Source organism: Eptatretus burgeri, chromosome 2 (genome assembly GCF_056783735.1).
Source record: "Eptatretus burgeri isolate ZD-2024b chromosome 2, Ebu_testis_v1, whole genome shotgun sequence".
Taxonomy (NCBI): domain Eukaryota; kingdom Metazoa; phylum Chordata; class Myxini; order Myxiniformes; family Myxinidae; genus Eptatretus; species Eptatretus burgeri.
Window position 1 is genome coordinate 3,151,657 of NC_140962.1, and position 18,030 is coordinate 3,169,686.

General features: G+C 44.3%; 1 protein-coding gene across 2 annotated transcripts in view; it reads right to left on the bottom strand.

The window, feature by feature from the left end:
• Positions 1-18,030, bottom strand: part of MTREX (Mtr4 exosome RNA helicase) — a 208,527-nt gene that overhangs the window by 109,474 nt on the left and 81,023 nt on the right. For both annotated transcript variants that reach the window (XM_085860894.1, XM_085860891.1), the window contains exons 18-19: positions 12,535-12,603; positions 1,248-1,376 (exon numbers count right to left, since the gene is read on the bottom strand). In XM_085860894.1, coding sequence (XP_085717020.1) covers positions 1,248-1,376; positions 12,535-12,603 — 198 coding nt within the window. The remainder of the gene's footprint in view (positions 1-1,247; positions 1,377-12,534; positions 12,604-18,030) is intronic.

Below are 18,030 nucleotides of genomic sequence, written 5' to 3' on the forward strand. Positions count from 1 at the left end.
ACTCCCAAGGATGTTGGGAGCCAGAAAAAAATTGATGCATTTTATTGAGAAACTTGACACTGAGAAACATTTTCAGAGTCAATGAGAAACTTGATGCATTTTTTTCAGAGTCAATGAGAAACTTGATACTGCTTCTGCTCTCCCAGGATCGAGTTGATGTCAGGCACCAGATGGGAGGAAGCAACACGAAGAGTGTCTTCCAGGTGCATGTCGGACAAGGCGTTTCGGTTCTTGTTCTTGGAGTACTTCAGCTTGCTGAAGAACTGCTCACATAAGTATATGCTGCCAAACATGGAAAACAACTTCTGGGCATGCTTGATCAGGTTGGGGAAGGTCTGGCGGGGTAGCACCCTGTAGAACTCCTGGAGTTTCTTCTCCAGGAACTGGGCCGTGATGTCGATGTCACTCTTCAGCTCAATCAGCTCCTCCTGCAGGTCCGTTGGGGCTTGCAAGGGATCGAATGAGAAGGGCATGGTGAAGATCTCGAAGCTGACTTTGTGCTTGCAGAAGTCTTGGAATAGTTTCTCGAACTCCTTCTTCAGACGGGCCACCTCTGTAGCATACCTCTCACCTTCAAAACGGTCTCATCCTCACCGTGCTGACCCTGCAGAGCAGTGAAGTGGTCAAGTGGGCCGGCACGCAGTTGTGACTCCCACAGCTCCAGCTTGTTCTCGAAGGACTGGATGCAGCCATAGAGGTTGTGGACCAGCTTGCCTCTTCCCTGCATGGAGACGTTGAGGGCATTGAGCTTCTCAGTGATGTCAACGAGGAAGGCGAGGTCATCCAGCCACTGGGAGTCTGAGAAGTGACCGACTGGCTGGCCCTTCATTCCCAGGAACATGGCCAGTTCGTCCTTCAGCTCAAAGAAGCGCTTCAAAGTGCGGCCCCTGCTCAGCCACCTCACGGCCGAGAAGTACAGGACATCCCTGTAGTTTGCATCAAGCTCCTGCAGCAGCTCATTAAACTGACGGTGGTTGAGAGCATGCGCACGGATGTAGTTGACATTGCCAATGACCACTGTAAGGCTTTTCAGGTCACGGCGCCGCCGGCAGTGGCCAGCAGTGGCATTGTGTAAACCCCTTTAAAATTGCTACATGGAAATGTGTTTTGATTGGAAAGTCCTCGCGGGCCGCAGTATATGGCTCCATGGGCCGCAGGTTTGGGACCAATGGCTTAGACTCTGAAAGAAGTAAATAATTAAAGGTCACACTGTATTGCAGCAGTGAGTGTGAACAGTAAGAACAAACCTGCATCTCCCCTTTTTGGCCAACACTGGCAGGTTGTGCAGCTTCCGTGGCAGCAGAAAGCAAGCTCTCGTTAGAGCAATGCAACAGGACCTCCACCACGTATATGGGATCATCATCAAGGCTGACGGTCTGGATGAGCAAGACACCAACAGTTAAAAACCAGAATAATTTAAAAAAAAGTGTCAGTCATGGTTCAATGAGGGTACAATAATAAAACGACAGCTACAATCTCCCAGTAGCTAGCTACCTGTGGCTACATTTTAAAGATACAAGAATGGGAGAAATCATGTTTTTCTATTCCATCAATACATAATTATTCATTTTCTATGGCAGTGGAAGGAGAATACTTGGAAGATTTACATTAAATTGGCTGCAAAATAAAAAATTATTTATATTAACTCAAACCCTCGACAGCACAATTATGTTCCAATCCCACAGGGCATATTTGGAATATTTAGTACATCAGTATACAGTAATACTTTGCCTAGCACTAGGGATGCATCTCAGGAGAAGAACACGTGGATCAAAAACTGCACCAAAAGGGGTCATGCCATTGTTTATATGGAGATGTTTATATGGACAGCGTTATTCCTTACGCACGAGCGGTGTACGAGGGCATCGGTAACAGCACTAATAATTATCATCCCCAATGTTTCTGTCGATATGTTTATTTTACATACCCATAAACCCTATCTATCCTCAATCTTGCTTTATTTTTTTTTATCTGCCCCTTTTAGCCCCAAATCAATTACCCCACACTGTATCCAGGAAGGGGAAGATGTCTGTTTGTGTGTTATGTAATGGCACTACAGTAAATATGTACCTCAAATCTAGCTTCCTCTTACTCCCGTCCGAACCGATCATTCACTTTTGTTAATCAAGATGAACATGGCATCTCTTTCTCGCACTCGATGCAAGCAAATGGGAAGCCTGTAGTGACGACTACATTCTTGATCCGGGTCAGATTTTAGATGGTCACAAACTGGGCTCCATGCGACAGCTGAATATCCTCAGCTTTAATCTGTCGATTCACCAAAAGCCAAACTTCCGGGCGAGGCGGTTCCCGAGGAAAGTCGAAACATTTTCACAACTTCCACAACTCATCCGAGGCTTTAATGCTTGCAATCGTTTCGTGGAAGAGAATGTTCAATCTGGACATTACATAATCAGATTCTGAAAAATGTCTTCCCATTGATCACCACGTCACTGATGTACATTCTGTACTGTTGTACGACATCATCAACAGAGGTCTTCATTCAAGTGCTTTGCCTCCACAAGTACCTGCAAAACACTTTAACTTCCTCACATTAGTCTCTTTCATGCCGATCAAGACAGAACGTGATGTGTGATGAATACTGCAGTGGTGTTTAATCTGAAGCATCAGTTCAAGTGTTTTGAGACACTCCACCCACTCCAATTGGAATACCTGTTCCACTTTGTCCATTTTGTAATTCCTTCAGTAATTTTACAGGAATAAAGCCAATGTCCACTTTGCCTGAATAAATTGTATTGCCTTCCAAGCAGACAATTCTTCGATAATTTTAGCACACAACCGACTTTGCTCATCACATCTGCTTTGGAAGTGATCTCCATGGTAAGATTAGATCTGTAATGCAGAGATTCTTCAATGAACATGACGATTGCTTGTCTGTAAGGTACACATCAGGGGACATGGTATTTCCTCAATGGTGAATGAAAGGCAGAAAGTAAACTTGACAGATTATGGATCTTTGCATTTTTCTTCACAAGAGATTTGGTGTCATAGTCAGGCATTTTCTCAGCCTGCGCTTCTTCCACATAAATCTTCAAATCTTGTATTTTCTCACAATTCTCTCAATCAAATAATTATATCCATCCTGCTTTGAAGAATGCCAGAAGTGAACATATGTTTAGATGGCACCTGTTGCACCTGCATCGTTTACACGGAATGCAAGCGAGCCTTTGAGGAGCCAATATGCACTGCAGAGAAACTGGACAACTTTATACTTGGCAAACTTCCGACAAGTCTTTGGCAGATGAATTCTCGATCAATTCATGAGCATACTATAATATAATGTAACTCAAGTGATTTTCTTTTTTTTTTTTAAATCTTTTTAATAGACAATGTCAAGGCTCGTATAAGAGCTAACACACAAAACATATAACAAGGGGAGCAGGAGGCAGGAGGGATGGGAGAGGGAAGTAGAAAACAGTGGGGAATAGACATGAGGAAATCTGTGGAAGGGAGCGGGATGAGCCGGGTTACACAAGATGGACACTACAGGGACTTTCAGGACAAGTGATTGTCACAGATTAGATCAGATGAATGTTCGACTGTGTCGTGTTTTGACATTTAAACTCATCAAATAGTAGTACAGATACAGTTTCATGATCTTATATTTTCTCAAAAAGCAGCTTCTTTTAATATGGGGAAAGGCTAAACGTGGTTGAATATATAGATTTTCTCTCTCCAAACTGAAATTTTACAATTACAAACCCAACTCCACTCAAACTTTCATTCTTCCCTCTTACTCTGCCCTTCACTGCCTTATCTCTATCCCTTTTACAAGCCTGGTGTTGGCTTAACGGTTAAGGTGGCTGGTTTAGAATCTCAGCATCCTGAGTTTGAACCCGTCGTGCCTTTGAAATAACACCAGGTGGATTGACTTTGCCTGTCATCATTCCGAGGTCGGCAAAATGAGTCCTAACTTACTGAGAGTAATAATCAAAATAAAGATCAATGACTGCACTGTCGTCCCAAGAAGGAAGTTCGACATAATGCACGCACGCGCGCACAATTTTATTTGAAGTTATAACCTTAACTTATAAGCAATTCATAGATTTGCCAACTTCCTGGATCATCAGCTGGGCACCGTTTTTCATCGAAGTTTCAATCCTTTCAGCCCAGAACCTCTCCAAACGGCGGATCCACAACCCTGGTCGCAAGTCCACATCAGTCGATTACTCACCATCAATGGACCCTCAACACAAAGTTGTGTCCAGGCAGTCAATCAACACAGTGATGCAATATCCTCATTCAAACTTATTTAATTATTAGTTTTATTTAAAGTATTACTACATGTGAATAACTTTAATCATACACCACTTAATATTAGAATTCCCCACCGATGTCTAACGGGATTTATTCATGCGCCGGGCTGTGAACCTTTGAGGTAGTGTTATTCATTCCTATCTTTATTTTAAACAACATCTACTCACCACCTTCGCCACAACCGCCAACATCTCACCACCTTCGCCACAACCGCCAACATCTCCTCACCATCATCTCCACAAGCGCCGCCATCTTTCCGCCAGCAACGGCATCCACAAACGAACATCTCCGCCAAAAAACACGAGACTCCCTCGTTGGAGCGAAAGCCGCGTTGTGAGGGTGATTCCTGCCACGTCCGCGTTCCACGGCAAGATCGGATCAGAATGACAAAAGGGGCGGAGCCAGCGGGGGGGGGTGGGGGTGAAGGGTCGAAGGTGAAAGACCAAACCACCACCCCGGAACCCGATAAAAGGCCAGGCTGAAACGCCGAGAAGCCAGTTGAGTCGGCAGTCTAGAGTCTGGAGTCCAGTCAAGCCTGCAGTGCTGTGCAGAGTTGTGGGTCGGTGGAGGCAGCAGCGAAGTCGCCAACCGGAAAGAGGTCGCCGGCCGGAGAGAAGTTGCCAGCCAGCGACATAACGGTCCGAAGTGATCGGGCCCTGGGACGGTCCGAGCGACGCTGAGGAGTTCTTAAGAGAGCTCTCTTAAGAGAGCATCAACTCCAAAAGAGCAAGGCTCGTTCGCTCCTCTGAGGCGTCGTCGGCCAAGCCCGATCGACCAGGCCACATGGCAAGGCCTGGACCAACTGAGCCGCCGTTACACCAGCTGCTGTGTTGACGACGAGACATCGAGGGTCGCCCAGCGAGTCACCATGAGGGTGGCAAGTAACCTGCACGGTCTCGCGGAGCTCCTTCGGTCTTCATAGCTCCGAGGAACATTAAAGGCCTAAGGGCCCTGTTCTCCCCTTTTCTTTAATGGGGTTTTTGCATGGAAGTCTGTGGCGCCTTGTCCGATAAGTAGAGAACTGTTATAAGTGCATGTAGATAATAAATAGACAACGGCTGTAGGTCTTTTTGCTCGTGTCTTGTCCCTTATCCCCATGAATTGCCTTGCTTGCATATGTGCATGTACAAATAAATTTCCGCTTTGTTTGAATATTCACCTGCTCGTTGCGTCCCTTCCTCCATTGAACTGCCATAATTGCGTTCGGAATAAATATCTGGTTTTTAACACCGATAAGCTAATTGGGTCTAATGGGGCTTGGCGATAATAAACCGCTCGGCAATCGCAAACGGAGCGAGCTGCTTAAGCGGCTCATTTCCAAGCAGGTCCCGTTGATGTACAACCTCTCGGTAGTCTGCCCGCACGAATAATTAGGTAAATCGACAATTCGTCGATCGACCCTGTAACGCGTGGGCAGAGCATTGACAAGGTTGTGGTGTGGTTAAAAACACCTGCAGCTGGATTTCGGCGTTGATCTGAAAGCTACCACTGGATTGCCATGGTCGGTGGGCGCGCGGCCGCAATTAGCGAAAAGCGGTCGCCCGCACACCAGAGTGGCGGAGATCCACAACAATATATTAAGCGCTAAACACTTTATCTTTTAGACCTACCCACTATACAGCACCTCCGTCTAACGATAGACTCAAACTGTCATTCCAATATTGAAACTGTCATTAATAACTGATTTTAACATGCTGCACAGCATATCTTAGCAACTACCAACAAATTATATTCATGCTTATTTATAATGTATTTTATAAATAATATTTATTCATTTTATTTTTATCGAAATACCTCCATTGTTTAATACCATCATTGTGTATATATATATATATATATATATATATATATATATATATATATATATATATATATATATATATATATATATATATATATATATATATATATATTTGTTGTGAATTCGCACCCGCCGGCGTGCGGACGGCCACGTCACTCGAATCGAGACCGCGTCGCCCACCGGACGGACAATTCAGTCGTGACCCTCTCGCAACAACGCCGGGAGCTAGTCACGGGTGGGGGTTTAACCCAACCACGACCGTGACAATTGCCCACCCGAGCAGGACAGGGTTGCTGGCCAAATTCGATCTACCTGCGCGGATGGTCGACCGGGCGATCGTACCACGCCACAGGCCGACTCCGGACACGAACCGCTTAAGCGGTCCGTTCCGTGCTACAGTGATAACCGAGCGGTGTTATCCTCGGCCTCGACGGTTCCGATTAATTACCGGGTGTCTTAAGCCCACTTCGAACCCTTTACGTGAAGCAGGATGGAAGGTGAATAAAGAAAAGACGAAGCGAAACGGGAAAACAGTTCACACAAAGCACATTTATTTCCCTGCACACGGAAAGCACACATATACAGCCAAACAGTCAAAATGCACATATAGCAACCAAAACAAAAGCAACAACGACGCAGAGTTACTACCGACTATGCACACACACGGCAACACTTATACAGTTCTACTTTACAGACGGCGCCAACACACATTTACTCAAAAGCAAAGGAAAGAAGCCACCCTCATAGACAAGGGGGCAGACAGGCCTGTCGGCCAGTATGTGCGCGTGACCTGAAGGAGCGGCCAGGCCCGCGAGACCGGGGGGATCCTACCCGCGTCCTCGTGACGCGTTGGCGGACGAGCCGCAGATGTGGCCGCGTGGCTGTGCCCCGACTCTGTGCTCCTTGGCGGGTTTTGTTGGCACGACGTTTGCAGTGGGGTGGGAACGGGGCCCCCTTGTTGCACTATCTCAGCGCGGGGGAAAGGGGGAATTGTTGATGCCCTGGGGGAGGGAGAATGGCTGGCTGGCTTGGGTCCCGCGACAAGCGATCCCACACCACGACCTCATCGCAGACCGCCGTCCTTCTCGCCTTGGACCCGAGCTCCTTGGCCTCTTCCCACAACTCTTCTCAGCCGACTCCAGAACCCAACTCGAAGACACACCGATCATTTCGCCACGCGACTCGACTGTCTCTCCACCCGACTCGACTGACTTCATTCGCCTTGCGCTCGCCTTCTTATAGGCCGGCAGGAGCAGTTCATATGCAAATATCCGGAACAGGATGATCTCGGGGGTGGAGCCACGCTCGCCCATTGGTCAGAGGAAAGGGGGCGTGAATCTCCCCTGATCCTAGAATTTGCATATATCGATTTCACACAGACGTGCCTGGAGGCGGGCCAAGCCGCTCCGCGCTTGCTAACTGGACGGAGGGGAAGTGGGCGTGTAGCGTTCTTCATCCGAATTCTCCCTCGGAAAGGCCGCGATTTGCGCTTGCGGCTCGGTGCGTTCGGCACCAATCGCCGAACGGGCCCGAGACAGCCCGACGCTCAGTGTTCACAGGTGGTGCAGGAATGGCCGTAGAAGGAGAGAGGCGAAGGTGGTGATGCGATGATGTGGGATTGAGTTGTGAAGGTAAAGGTCGTGGCTGTTGTCCGAGGGTTGGAGCGTGGTTGCAGTTGGTGACGATGGTTGGCGTGGTGGTTGTGTGATGGCGGTTGAGACGTGGTTGGTTCAAAATAAAGATAGAACAGAAAAACAGCTATCTCAAAGCGTCGCAGCCCGAATGAATCACATAAATTCCCTCGATACAACGGGTTTGGGGCCAACTACACATGTACTTAGAGATATCTCACCTACGGGCCCTGAATGGTGGTTTACGAATTTCCACAGCCGTAACAATATATATATATATACATATATATATATATATACATATATATATATATATATATATATATAAATATATATATATATATATATATATATATATAAATATATATATATATATATATATATATATATATATATATTTCATCAATAATATTAATTAAAGAATTTACCTCGATAAAATAATTAATTCATTATTATTATATCAAATGCAATGTAATGCGAACTTGTTTACAAGAAAACCAACCAAACTGAAATAAAAGGTGACGATTGAGTCTAAAGGAATTCTCACAAGACCTCCTGATCAAACAATCAGCCAAATATCCTTTGTTTAACATGATGTAAAAAACCTTCTCAGCACGTTCTACAAAATCATCCTTGACTGAACAAATTCTTGCAGATCTAAGTAGCTGAGATGAAAAGCCATTGTAACCCATTTTAATTGGTACATTGCTACCTGGAAAGGTGTACAAGACTACCAGGAAACTGAAATCATCAACTTTATGATATACTAGCAGTAAAGCCCGGTGTTGCTCGGGATTTCTTGCAAATATCCTGAATAGCTGCTGAAAGCCACAATAAGCGTAGCTCCACCACTAAACAGTTAAACGCTTACTACCTCATAATTGACGGGCCTAAACCACGTAAAGACTCTTCGATCCGGACCTGTATGGTACCGTAGAAAACGTAGGGTGAAATGATGTATTGACAGGCGGATAAAAGGGGGAAGTAACACGCAAAAGATGAGTTAGGTTTTCAGAACGTTTAAGGACTACTTCACCTCGGCCGCAGCCTGTAGTTATCGTGGCTTCAATGAGATGTGGTGTTAATGCCTTGATGACGAAGCGTGTCCCATTACACTGCTTTGGAGGAACCAAATTGCGGAGTAGCATAATAGGAGCACCAACTTTGAGCTTCAAGGTGTGTGGGGGGGGGGGAATCCGGGAGGCTCGAGCAAATTTAACAGCTCAATAGGATAGTTTGCTGCGTCTTCTGGATCAATAGTCCTGTTAATAGACTTTTAAACGTAGGCCTCTCCATGAATGAGCTGGAGTAGCTGATCGTTTACGTTGTTCACAACGCTAATTTTTGGGGCCAGAATGGCCCGCTGACTAAGCCACTCCATGTCCCAATATTTAAGGGGAAGTTGCGGGAAAACTGAATCCATAAGATCGGAAGCAGTAGCAACAATGCTGCAAAGGGAGTCCAATGAAACGAAGTCGCGGTCGTCGTTTGGCATTGTGCCGTCGCCAAGCGTAAGGAGAGCCTGTGCGAACGGCGCAGACGCGCCGTCTCCATGAAGGTGAGCTCGCATGTTAGTGCTGAGACGTAGAGTCCTAACCTTGGGCCAAAGCATGGATGCGGATATTGTACGGCGTCATATGACCAGTGCGTTTCATTGATTCGTTGAAGACGGCTATCACGACCGTGCAAAACAATGTCCTGCTTTTTACGCTGGTCCCCATGGAGGAGTATGGCAACCTCGTTATATGAAGGGGCATTGTATCGGCGGTCGTGCTCCCCCACAGGCCTCTTATCCGCGTCAATGACAACGCAAAAAGTAGGGGATGGGGCTGACTCTAAGGCGCACTTAAAACTCCGAACGTAATTATTTTTCTTGTGCAGCATGCGTTGCAAGCTAAGCAGCACGTCCCTGTCTGAGGTGTCATGTTCTTCGTCGTTCTCAGGTGGAGGGAAAATATCACTTCGTGCATCGGCGACCCATCCCGAACTGTGCTCCTTAGCCAAATAAAACTGCTTCGGCAGCACTATGTTCCTCACGTGAAAGGAATGGTTATTTTATTATCTTATCCCTTTTACAGCTAAAATGTTCTTTCAAATGGCAATTCAAAATGTTTGAAATCCCTTCACTTCACTTCCCAAATGCCTCTGTTCATTCGTTTTCATATTACCTTCGCAAACTTTGTTGCGAAGGTTATGTTTTGATCGCTGTGTATTGATTTATTTATTTCTTTGTGAATATGTGTGTTTGTTTGTTATTCGCATAACTCCAAAAGTATTGAACTGAATCGCAGCAAATTTGGTGGGATGATTGGTTATTATCCGAGGACCATTTGATTAGATTTTGGGAGCGATCGGGTCAAAGGTCAAGGTCGTCATGAAAAGGTCAAAATAGTCTTTTTACCAGAGCGCGGTCAATTTGTATGCAACTAATGCCAAAATGTTCAGAATTCAATGCCCCATCTTGTGATATGTGACATGACACAATGACGTAATAACCCTTATTAGCGGTTGGGAGTCAAAGGTCGGGGGGGGGGGGGTCACGACATTGCAAAATGTGCGGTTTTAGTCATAACACGGTCAATTCTTATCCGATTTGCATGAAACCAACACCAAAATGTTGACTGTTCTGTTCCCCACACTCTAATACCAATTACAAAATTAAGAGTACAAAGGTCAAGGTCGAGGTCATGAAAAGGTCAAAATCGTCATTTTGCCATAGTGCGGTTGATTTTTATCCAATTTGCATGCAACCAATGCCAAAATGTTGTGAATTCAATGCCCAATCTTGTGATATACGATATGGCACAGGAAATTTAATGTCTTTAAGCCATCATAACACATATGAAATGGCAGCTGTGGTATGGGATTAAATACCCTCACTTTCTGGGGGGGGGGGCAAAATGTAGCCAAAATGTAGCATTGGCGAAGGTATGCGCTCTACTGAGTGCCCGTTCTAGTTTTCTTTGATCCTCTTCTATGGCAATTTCAACTGAAACGACGACAGTTGGTCGGGTATCAACTCGCCAACAACCAACCATGACATTCGAGCCAGACAGGTCGAAAGAATCAACAAACTTGGTGGCATATGCCCATGACCATTTGCAATGATGCAAGTCTGACCGATTCTATAAAACTTTCCAATCCAGATCTCTACAACATGTACAAATCCCTCCTTGACCTGGAAATGAATGCAACAGTTCCAGGTGAATGGAGCAGTTACAAGCAAAACAGTCTTTGCCTAAAATGTCTGGTTTGTAGCCACAAGGACACCAAACCCAATGTCAATTTGTTAGCTGAATAATCAGCAATCGAAGATGTTATGTTGTATATGTATGATCAGCAAGATGTACCTTCACCCTTAAATCAGTTGAAGTTCCAGTGAGAAATGAGTAAACTTCTTTAATTTGTTAATACCTATTCGACACATGTAGTTTGTATTTATTGCTTTTGGTATGGCTCCATAATGTACCCTCACCCACATTCGACAAATACCTCATCCTGGAGGCATCAAATCAAACCGCAATAAATGTGTGGTATAAGCTTAGGGCGATTGGGATAAAAAAAATTTTTTTAAAGGAAAAAGGTGCATCTAACCAAATCACTGTACAAGAAGTGGACAAAAAAAAAATGGAAACAGGTAAATGAAGGACACCAAGTATATTGAAAGCAACGGCTTCACACAGGTATGGCTCATGTGTTAATGAAGCAAATAACATCCCAGCACACTAGGGTCGTGTATATATATAAAAAAAAAATGCGGCACAGCCTGGTTTCCCACAATTATGGCTATCATGACTGCAAGAAGAGACCTCAGTGACTTTTAAAGAGGGTGATTGTTGGGGCACGTTTGGCAGGAGTTTCAGTGAAACCAAGTCATTTATGGGGGAGAGGGGATGTGGGCCGATGACTTGACCCTGGGTACTACCGACACGTATGCAAAATTTGGTGATCGGCCCAACCCTGGTTGTTTTGTTTTTTTCCGATGATTTCAGACGTAAACGTACGTGCATGCGTACACCGAAGCTCGGGGTTTATTGGCTTGAGAAGGCTTGCTGGGAAGAGCATGAAACGTTGCCTGTCACCAGGTCTGCTCTTGCTTGTATATTATGTAAATTAGAAGAGTGGATCTACTTCGTTTTTGGTTGGATGTGCATTTTTCTTATTAAAAAAATTTGGATATATCATTTTTACTGAGCCAGCATCCCTTGAATGGAAACTTCTTAAGCAAAATTGCTCTGATTCACATGTTTGAACTGGAAGAGAACCAATGAATGTTTTGTATTTTGACTGCATTCCAAATCTGACAAGAGGGATCTCATAACATCCAATATTACGTAATTATAATTTATAAACATATATCAAATTGTATTCTCCTTCCCAATGGGTAAACGGTATGTTGTACACAAGCTCCACCTCCAGTCATATCTCTGTAGCATCAATGATTGGGCTTGAATGGCCATGTACCATGACGGCACCAAAGGCAGAGGGGAGATGTAACCAAAACTTGAACACATTTCTGCTTATTGGGCTTTGTAAGCATGATGCTTCATTGAAGGTTGAGAGTAGTGGAAGACCAATGAACGAACAAGGATTTAAAAGACCATCAGGCTGCTAACCAGGATGCAGTGAAAGCCTACAGCATTCAGTATTTTTAAAACACTTTGCAAATTACTTATACGGTGCAGAAGTTATCGTCCCTTACCGATTTCCCTGCAGTATGCAAATCACACCTTCCAAATTTTAAAATAAGTGATGCAATTAGACCAAAAAAACAAACAAACAAAAAAAAAACATTGATTCAGAATGATCTTAAGTATATCAAACCTTGGCATTATTCTTCTTGTGAAAGTTGATGACAACACCCCAACCAAAATCTTCTTCCCCATTGCGAACCTGTCAAGTCACATGGAAAGCAGACAATGGTGATTATTAAAGGAGAGCGATTAAGCTCACCACCACCCTGCTCCAAAAGGTGTCTACTTTTTAGAGGAAATAATTAATTTAACCCTTTGAACCCTGGTGGCCGTTTTACCGGCCACTATTCAAACCTCCATTATACCCGAGCGGCCGGATTTTTCTCCAGCAAGCCCAGGGTGGTGAGTAAACATGCAGTAGTTAGTCCAAGGAGCTCAGGGTTCAAAGGGTTAAACAGCACATGGTATCAAGTTGAAATCCATGAAAATATATCCCATCAGTGAGATACTAACTCAGCACACTGAATCAATCCATCAGCCAAAGTCCAGTATTAAAGTAGAGTAAACATACAGTAGTTAGGAGGCATTTATCAGCAGGAAACTAAGTGGAGAAAATGAGAATTGATAAAAAGATGGGGTGGGGGTGATAGTAAATAGACTATTGTTGATAATAGTAATGCTAAATCATCTACAATAATAAGTGTGTGTGTGTGTGTGTGTGTGTGTGTGTGTGTGTGTGTGTGTGTGTGTGTGTGTGTGTGTGTGTGTGTGTGTGTGTGTGTGTGTGTGTGTGTGTGTGTGTGTGTGTGTGTGTGTGTGTCAATGTGTGTGTGTGTGTCAATGTGTGCCCTCCATAACTCTAAAACCAGGAAGCCGAGTGGGCCAAAACTTTGCATGCACACAAAGGAACTGGGTATTTGAGTAAATAAAATAAAAAGCCCTTTTGAAGATAATTAACTTACCTGATTTAAGACAATTAATGGGGTGATAATCATGAAAAACAAAAAGGCTTACCCTTGGTCAGGTCCCTTCCACTTTGCAGGGGGTCTTAAGCCACCATTTTGCTTCAGCCAACTCATAAATGCCTTGCCCTGGAGCCAAGACATACTCTCATGGACTAATTAAAGTATATAATCAAATTCTGTCTTCAGATTTGAGGATTGGAGCTCGTGAACTAAATAAGTGACGAAATATGGAGTGAAATCTGAAAATTTACAGAAACCAGGGGGCCCGTTGATCCGTTGGACCAAACTTTAATTTGTCTTCATGGCCTTGGGCGTTTTTGTCAGACGAACAAAAACAATAGGTTTCCCATCCTGATCGCTGTGGAAATCTTTCAATAGTATGTAAATAATCAATACATGTGCATAATTAATTGACACAAAAAAGTATCACACATACACACATCCATTTGAAGTGGATAAGCGATTATTATAACTAAGCATATTTAATTTCAGCAAGGATATGCCACAATAAAATGTGAAATTGCTAATGGAGTAAACTTAACTTTTTCTATTGTTTGGATAATTATATTGAGTAAAGAAAAGATTAAGGAATGTGCCAAAAGTGTAACTTCATTGAGTGCAACGAAGAAAACTAACCAGCAGGATCACGGCGAAGGCTCCCATGGCCATGGCAAGGGTTCTCCGTGTGGAAATGTCCAGAGTTGGGAAGGCAAAATAAATTAAATCAAAGATTGAATTAAAAGAATGATCAACATAACGGGAGGATTAGAATGAGTAAAGCAAAGGGACAAGTGAACTACGAGCCCCAGGTGAATGAGCCCTAGCGCATATTTGTGCTTCAAGTTGCATGACAAAATACCCGGCTCGTTATGTCCTCCGTTCCCCCGGCATCCTCAGAGACTGTGGTGAGCATCCAGGGAGCTAAGTGTAGTTGGGGCGGTTTGTAGCAGTTGTAGTGAGGTAGAGGAAACGGTGTGGTGTTTTTGGTGAAAACGTTGAAGAGTTGGGAGTGGTTGAGGTGGTTGTGCTGAGGAGGTTGAAGTGGTTGGCCATGGTTATGGTGTTTCTGGTGAAGAGGTCAGGCGTAGGTTGTTGTGGGGATTTTTAGAAGGTGTTGTGAGAATTATGGTGAGGGTTGTAGCATCGTTTACCTGGTATTGGTTTGATGGTTCGAGTGGTGGGCTTGGGATCCAAGGATTCTGATTCAAATCCCACTCAGCTGGTTAATTAATACCAGGTGGGGTTGACTCTGCCTGTAATCCTTCCAAGGTCAGCAAAATGAGTGCCAGCTTGCTGGTATCCTGTGTCGGAGTGGCGACCTGTTCAGTATTGAACCCAATAGTCAAGGAGACTGCTTAGGCAGCACCAACGCTCTGCATAAGGCTATGGTCCCAAGGGATGGATGTAGCATTGTGGTGAGTGTGGTGAGGGTCTGAGATTAAGTGTCGATTGGTTTATGAAACGCCGTTTGAAGAGGAAATGGTGTGCGTATGCAAATGAGGTGATTGTTGAGTCTTCTTAACACTCTGCATATGGAGTTACTGGCCTGACATACATGTACGGTTTTCTGTGACATAAAAGGAAGTAAACTAAATGAAAGAATAGGGGATTAAAGACCAAACTAAAAGTCCTCCACAACACATCTTGTCCCATATACCCACTTAGAAATATGGAAGGGCAAACTAAATGAATACTAATGAGATAACTGCCTCCGTATCACTATAAGTTGGATGCCACTGCCTCGGAGAAGTGCCGGCTTTGCAGAGCAACAACAGCATTTAATGGTAATCATATTTTACTTAAATTTACTCAAAATTTCCACTCAATTTTATTTTTCTGACAGGAATGCATTCCCCCCTTAATACATTTTGAAAGTCAATGGGATTTTGAAGTTCGACTTGCATTATTTTGATTGAAATGTTTTGCAGGAACACTTCCATGACGTAAATAGGGAAGGTCCTGCATATTGGTGTGTGTGTGTGTGTGTGTGTGTGTGTGTGTGTGTGTGTGTGTGTGTGTGTGTGTGTGTGTGTGTGTGTGTGTGTGTGTGTGTGTTCATAAAGCATAACATAACATTCTCTTCAACAACTCCCCCTTGCCCCTCACCTTGCTCATAAAGTGCAGCAGCACAAAAAAATTAATACATAAATAAATATATATGAAATATAAAAAAATATATATAAAATAAAAAAAATGCATATGCAATAAAAGTAAATATATATATAATAAACTAAATAAATATATATATATATATATATATATATATATATATATATATATATATATATATATATATATATATATATATATATAACAAAAAATGCATGTACAATAAAAAATAAATATATTGTTGCGGTATTCGCGCCCGCCGGCGTGCTGACGGCCACGTAACTCGAATCGCGGCACGTCGCCCACCGGACGGACAATCCAGTCGTGACCCTCTCGGACTAACGCCGGGAACCAGTCACGGGTGGACCTTTCGGTCTCACCGCGATCGAGCCAATCAGCCCCCGCGTGGGATAGGGTTGCTCGCCAAATTCAACCTACCTAAGTACCCACGCGGAGGGTAGACCGGGCGATCGCACCTCGCCGCAGGTCGACTTCGGACACGGGCCACTTAAGCGACCCGTTCCGTACTATCAGAATAACCGAGCGGTGTTATCGTCGACCTCGACGGTTCGATTAATTATCGGGCGTATTCAGCCCACAACCAACCCTTTACGTGAAGCAAGATGAGGATTCAATGGGAGAAATGACGAAGCGAAGCGGGAAACAGTTCAACACAAAACACATTTATTCGCGGCACACGGGAAGCACACATATACAATTCCACCAAAAGCACACAGAAAAAACACAATTCCATTTACACAAAAAGCAAATATAAAAGCGAAAGCAATGCAGAGCTAATACCGACTACCGAGCACACGGCAACACTTATACAATTCTACCTCACAGACGGCGCCGACAACACATACCCAAAACCAAGGAAAGAATACCCTCAAGGATGAGGCGGGCCTGAGGCCGAGACCGGGTCGCGCCTACCCGTCTGGTGATGAGACGCGGAGCGGCGATGGCGCCCCAACCCCGCGGGCCTCGCGGAGGGTGTCTGGTAGGGGGTGGGAAAGGGGCCCCCTTGGTCGCACTATCTCAGCGCGGGGGGAAACAGGAGGGGGTTGCTGATGCTCGGGGTATAGAGGATCTTTATTATGTGCGACGAGCGTCTCCACCTCGGCCAGGTCGCGCTGTCGGCCTCCCTCGGGTGCAGCTTCCTGCACGACGCGAGCACCCCCTCGTCTGGTGTCGCCGCCTTTCCACCGCTCCGTCCCCTCCGTTCCGACTCCAACGCACACGACGAGCAGCTCCACCGCCCGCGAAGTCTTGACCCTCTGCTTCCGACTCTCCTACTCTCCGCCTCTGGACTCTCCGACCCTCCACCTCTCCGACTCTCGACTTCTGGACTCTCCGACTCTCGACTCCTCTTCTGACTGACGAACACTGTCCTTTTATCCGCCCCATAACTTCGCCCTCTCATCTTTGACCCCCTTCCTTCGACCTTTCACCTCGCTCCCCATTGGCCCGAGAAAAAGGGGGCGTGAAGGCTTTTTGATCCACAAATTTGCATATATCGATCGCCCTGGAGGCGGGGCCAAATCGCCCCTCGCTCACCGATTGGACGGCAAAAAGTGGGCGTGTCGTTTTTGATCCGTTTTTGAAGCACAAAATCCGTGATTTTGTACACGCTGTTCGACGCGCGCCCTGCACGAGTCCAACACCGGTACCCACAGCGGGGCAAGAACGGTGGCGATGCTACGGTTGCGAGGTGTGACGTGAAGGTCGTGGCGGTTGTGGTGAAGCGGCGTTGTGGTTGGTGGTTGATGTTGTGGTTGTGGTGGTAATCATGGCGGTTGGTCCAAAATAAAGATAGCAAAAGAAAAACGGCTATCCTGAAGAGTCGCAGCACGCATAAATGACATGTATTCCCACTAGACAACGGGTTTGGGCCTAACTACACATGTACTTGCCGAGATACCTCACCTAAGGGACCTGAATGGTGGTTTGCGAATTTGGTAACCACAACAATATATATATAAAACAAAAAATGCATATGCAATAAAATATAAATAAATAATATATAATAAACTAAATAAATATATACAATAAAAAAAAAAATATATATATATATATATATATATATATATATATATATATATATATATAAAAACAAAAAAATGCATATGCAATAAAAAAAAAATATATATATATATATATATATAAAATAAATAACTATATATATCAAGATAACATTTCATATCTTATCATATAACTAAAGGGGGAGCACTCGGGAGAGTGCAAAACTTCCGCCGCCAATACTGCTGGGTCACTTAAGTGAACCTTATATCTTATTCATTAAATATGTCAACAGTGCTCACAGTTATAGTTCTTTTCTCCAACATTTTTTTTGGGGGGGGGGGAGGGGGGTTGGAAATCACTTAAAACATGTAGAAATGCAAAAAAAAGAAATCGAAATTTTGTTGAAAAAAAAGTTGCAAAAATTTTTTTTTTTTCTCCAACAATTTTTTGGGAGGGGGTTGGAAATCACTTAAAACATGTAGAAATGAAAAAAAAAATTCTCGAACAATTTTTTTTGAGGGGGGGTTGGA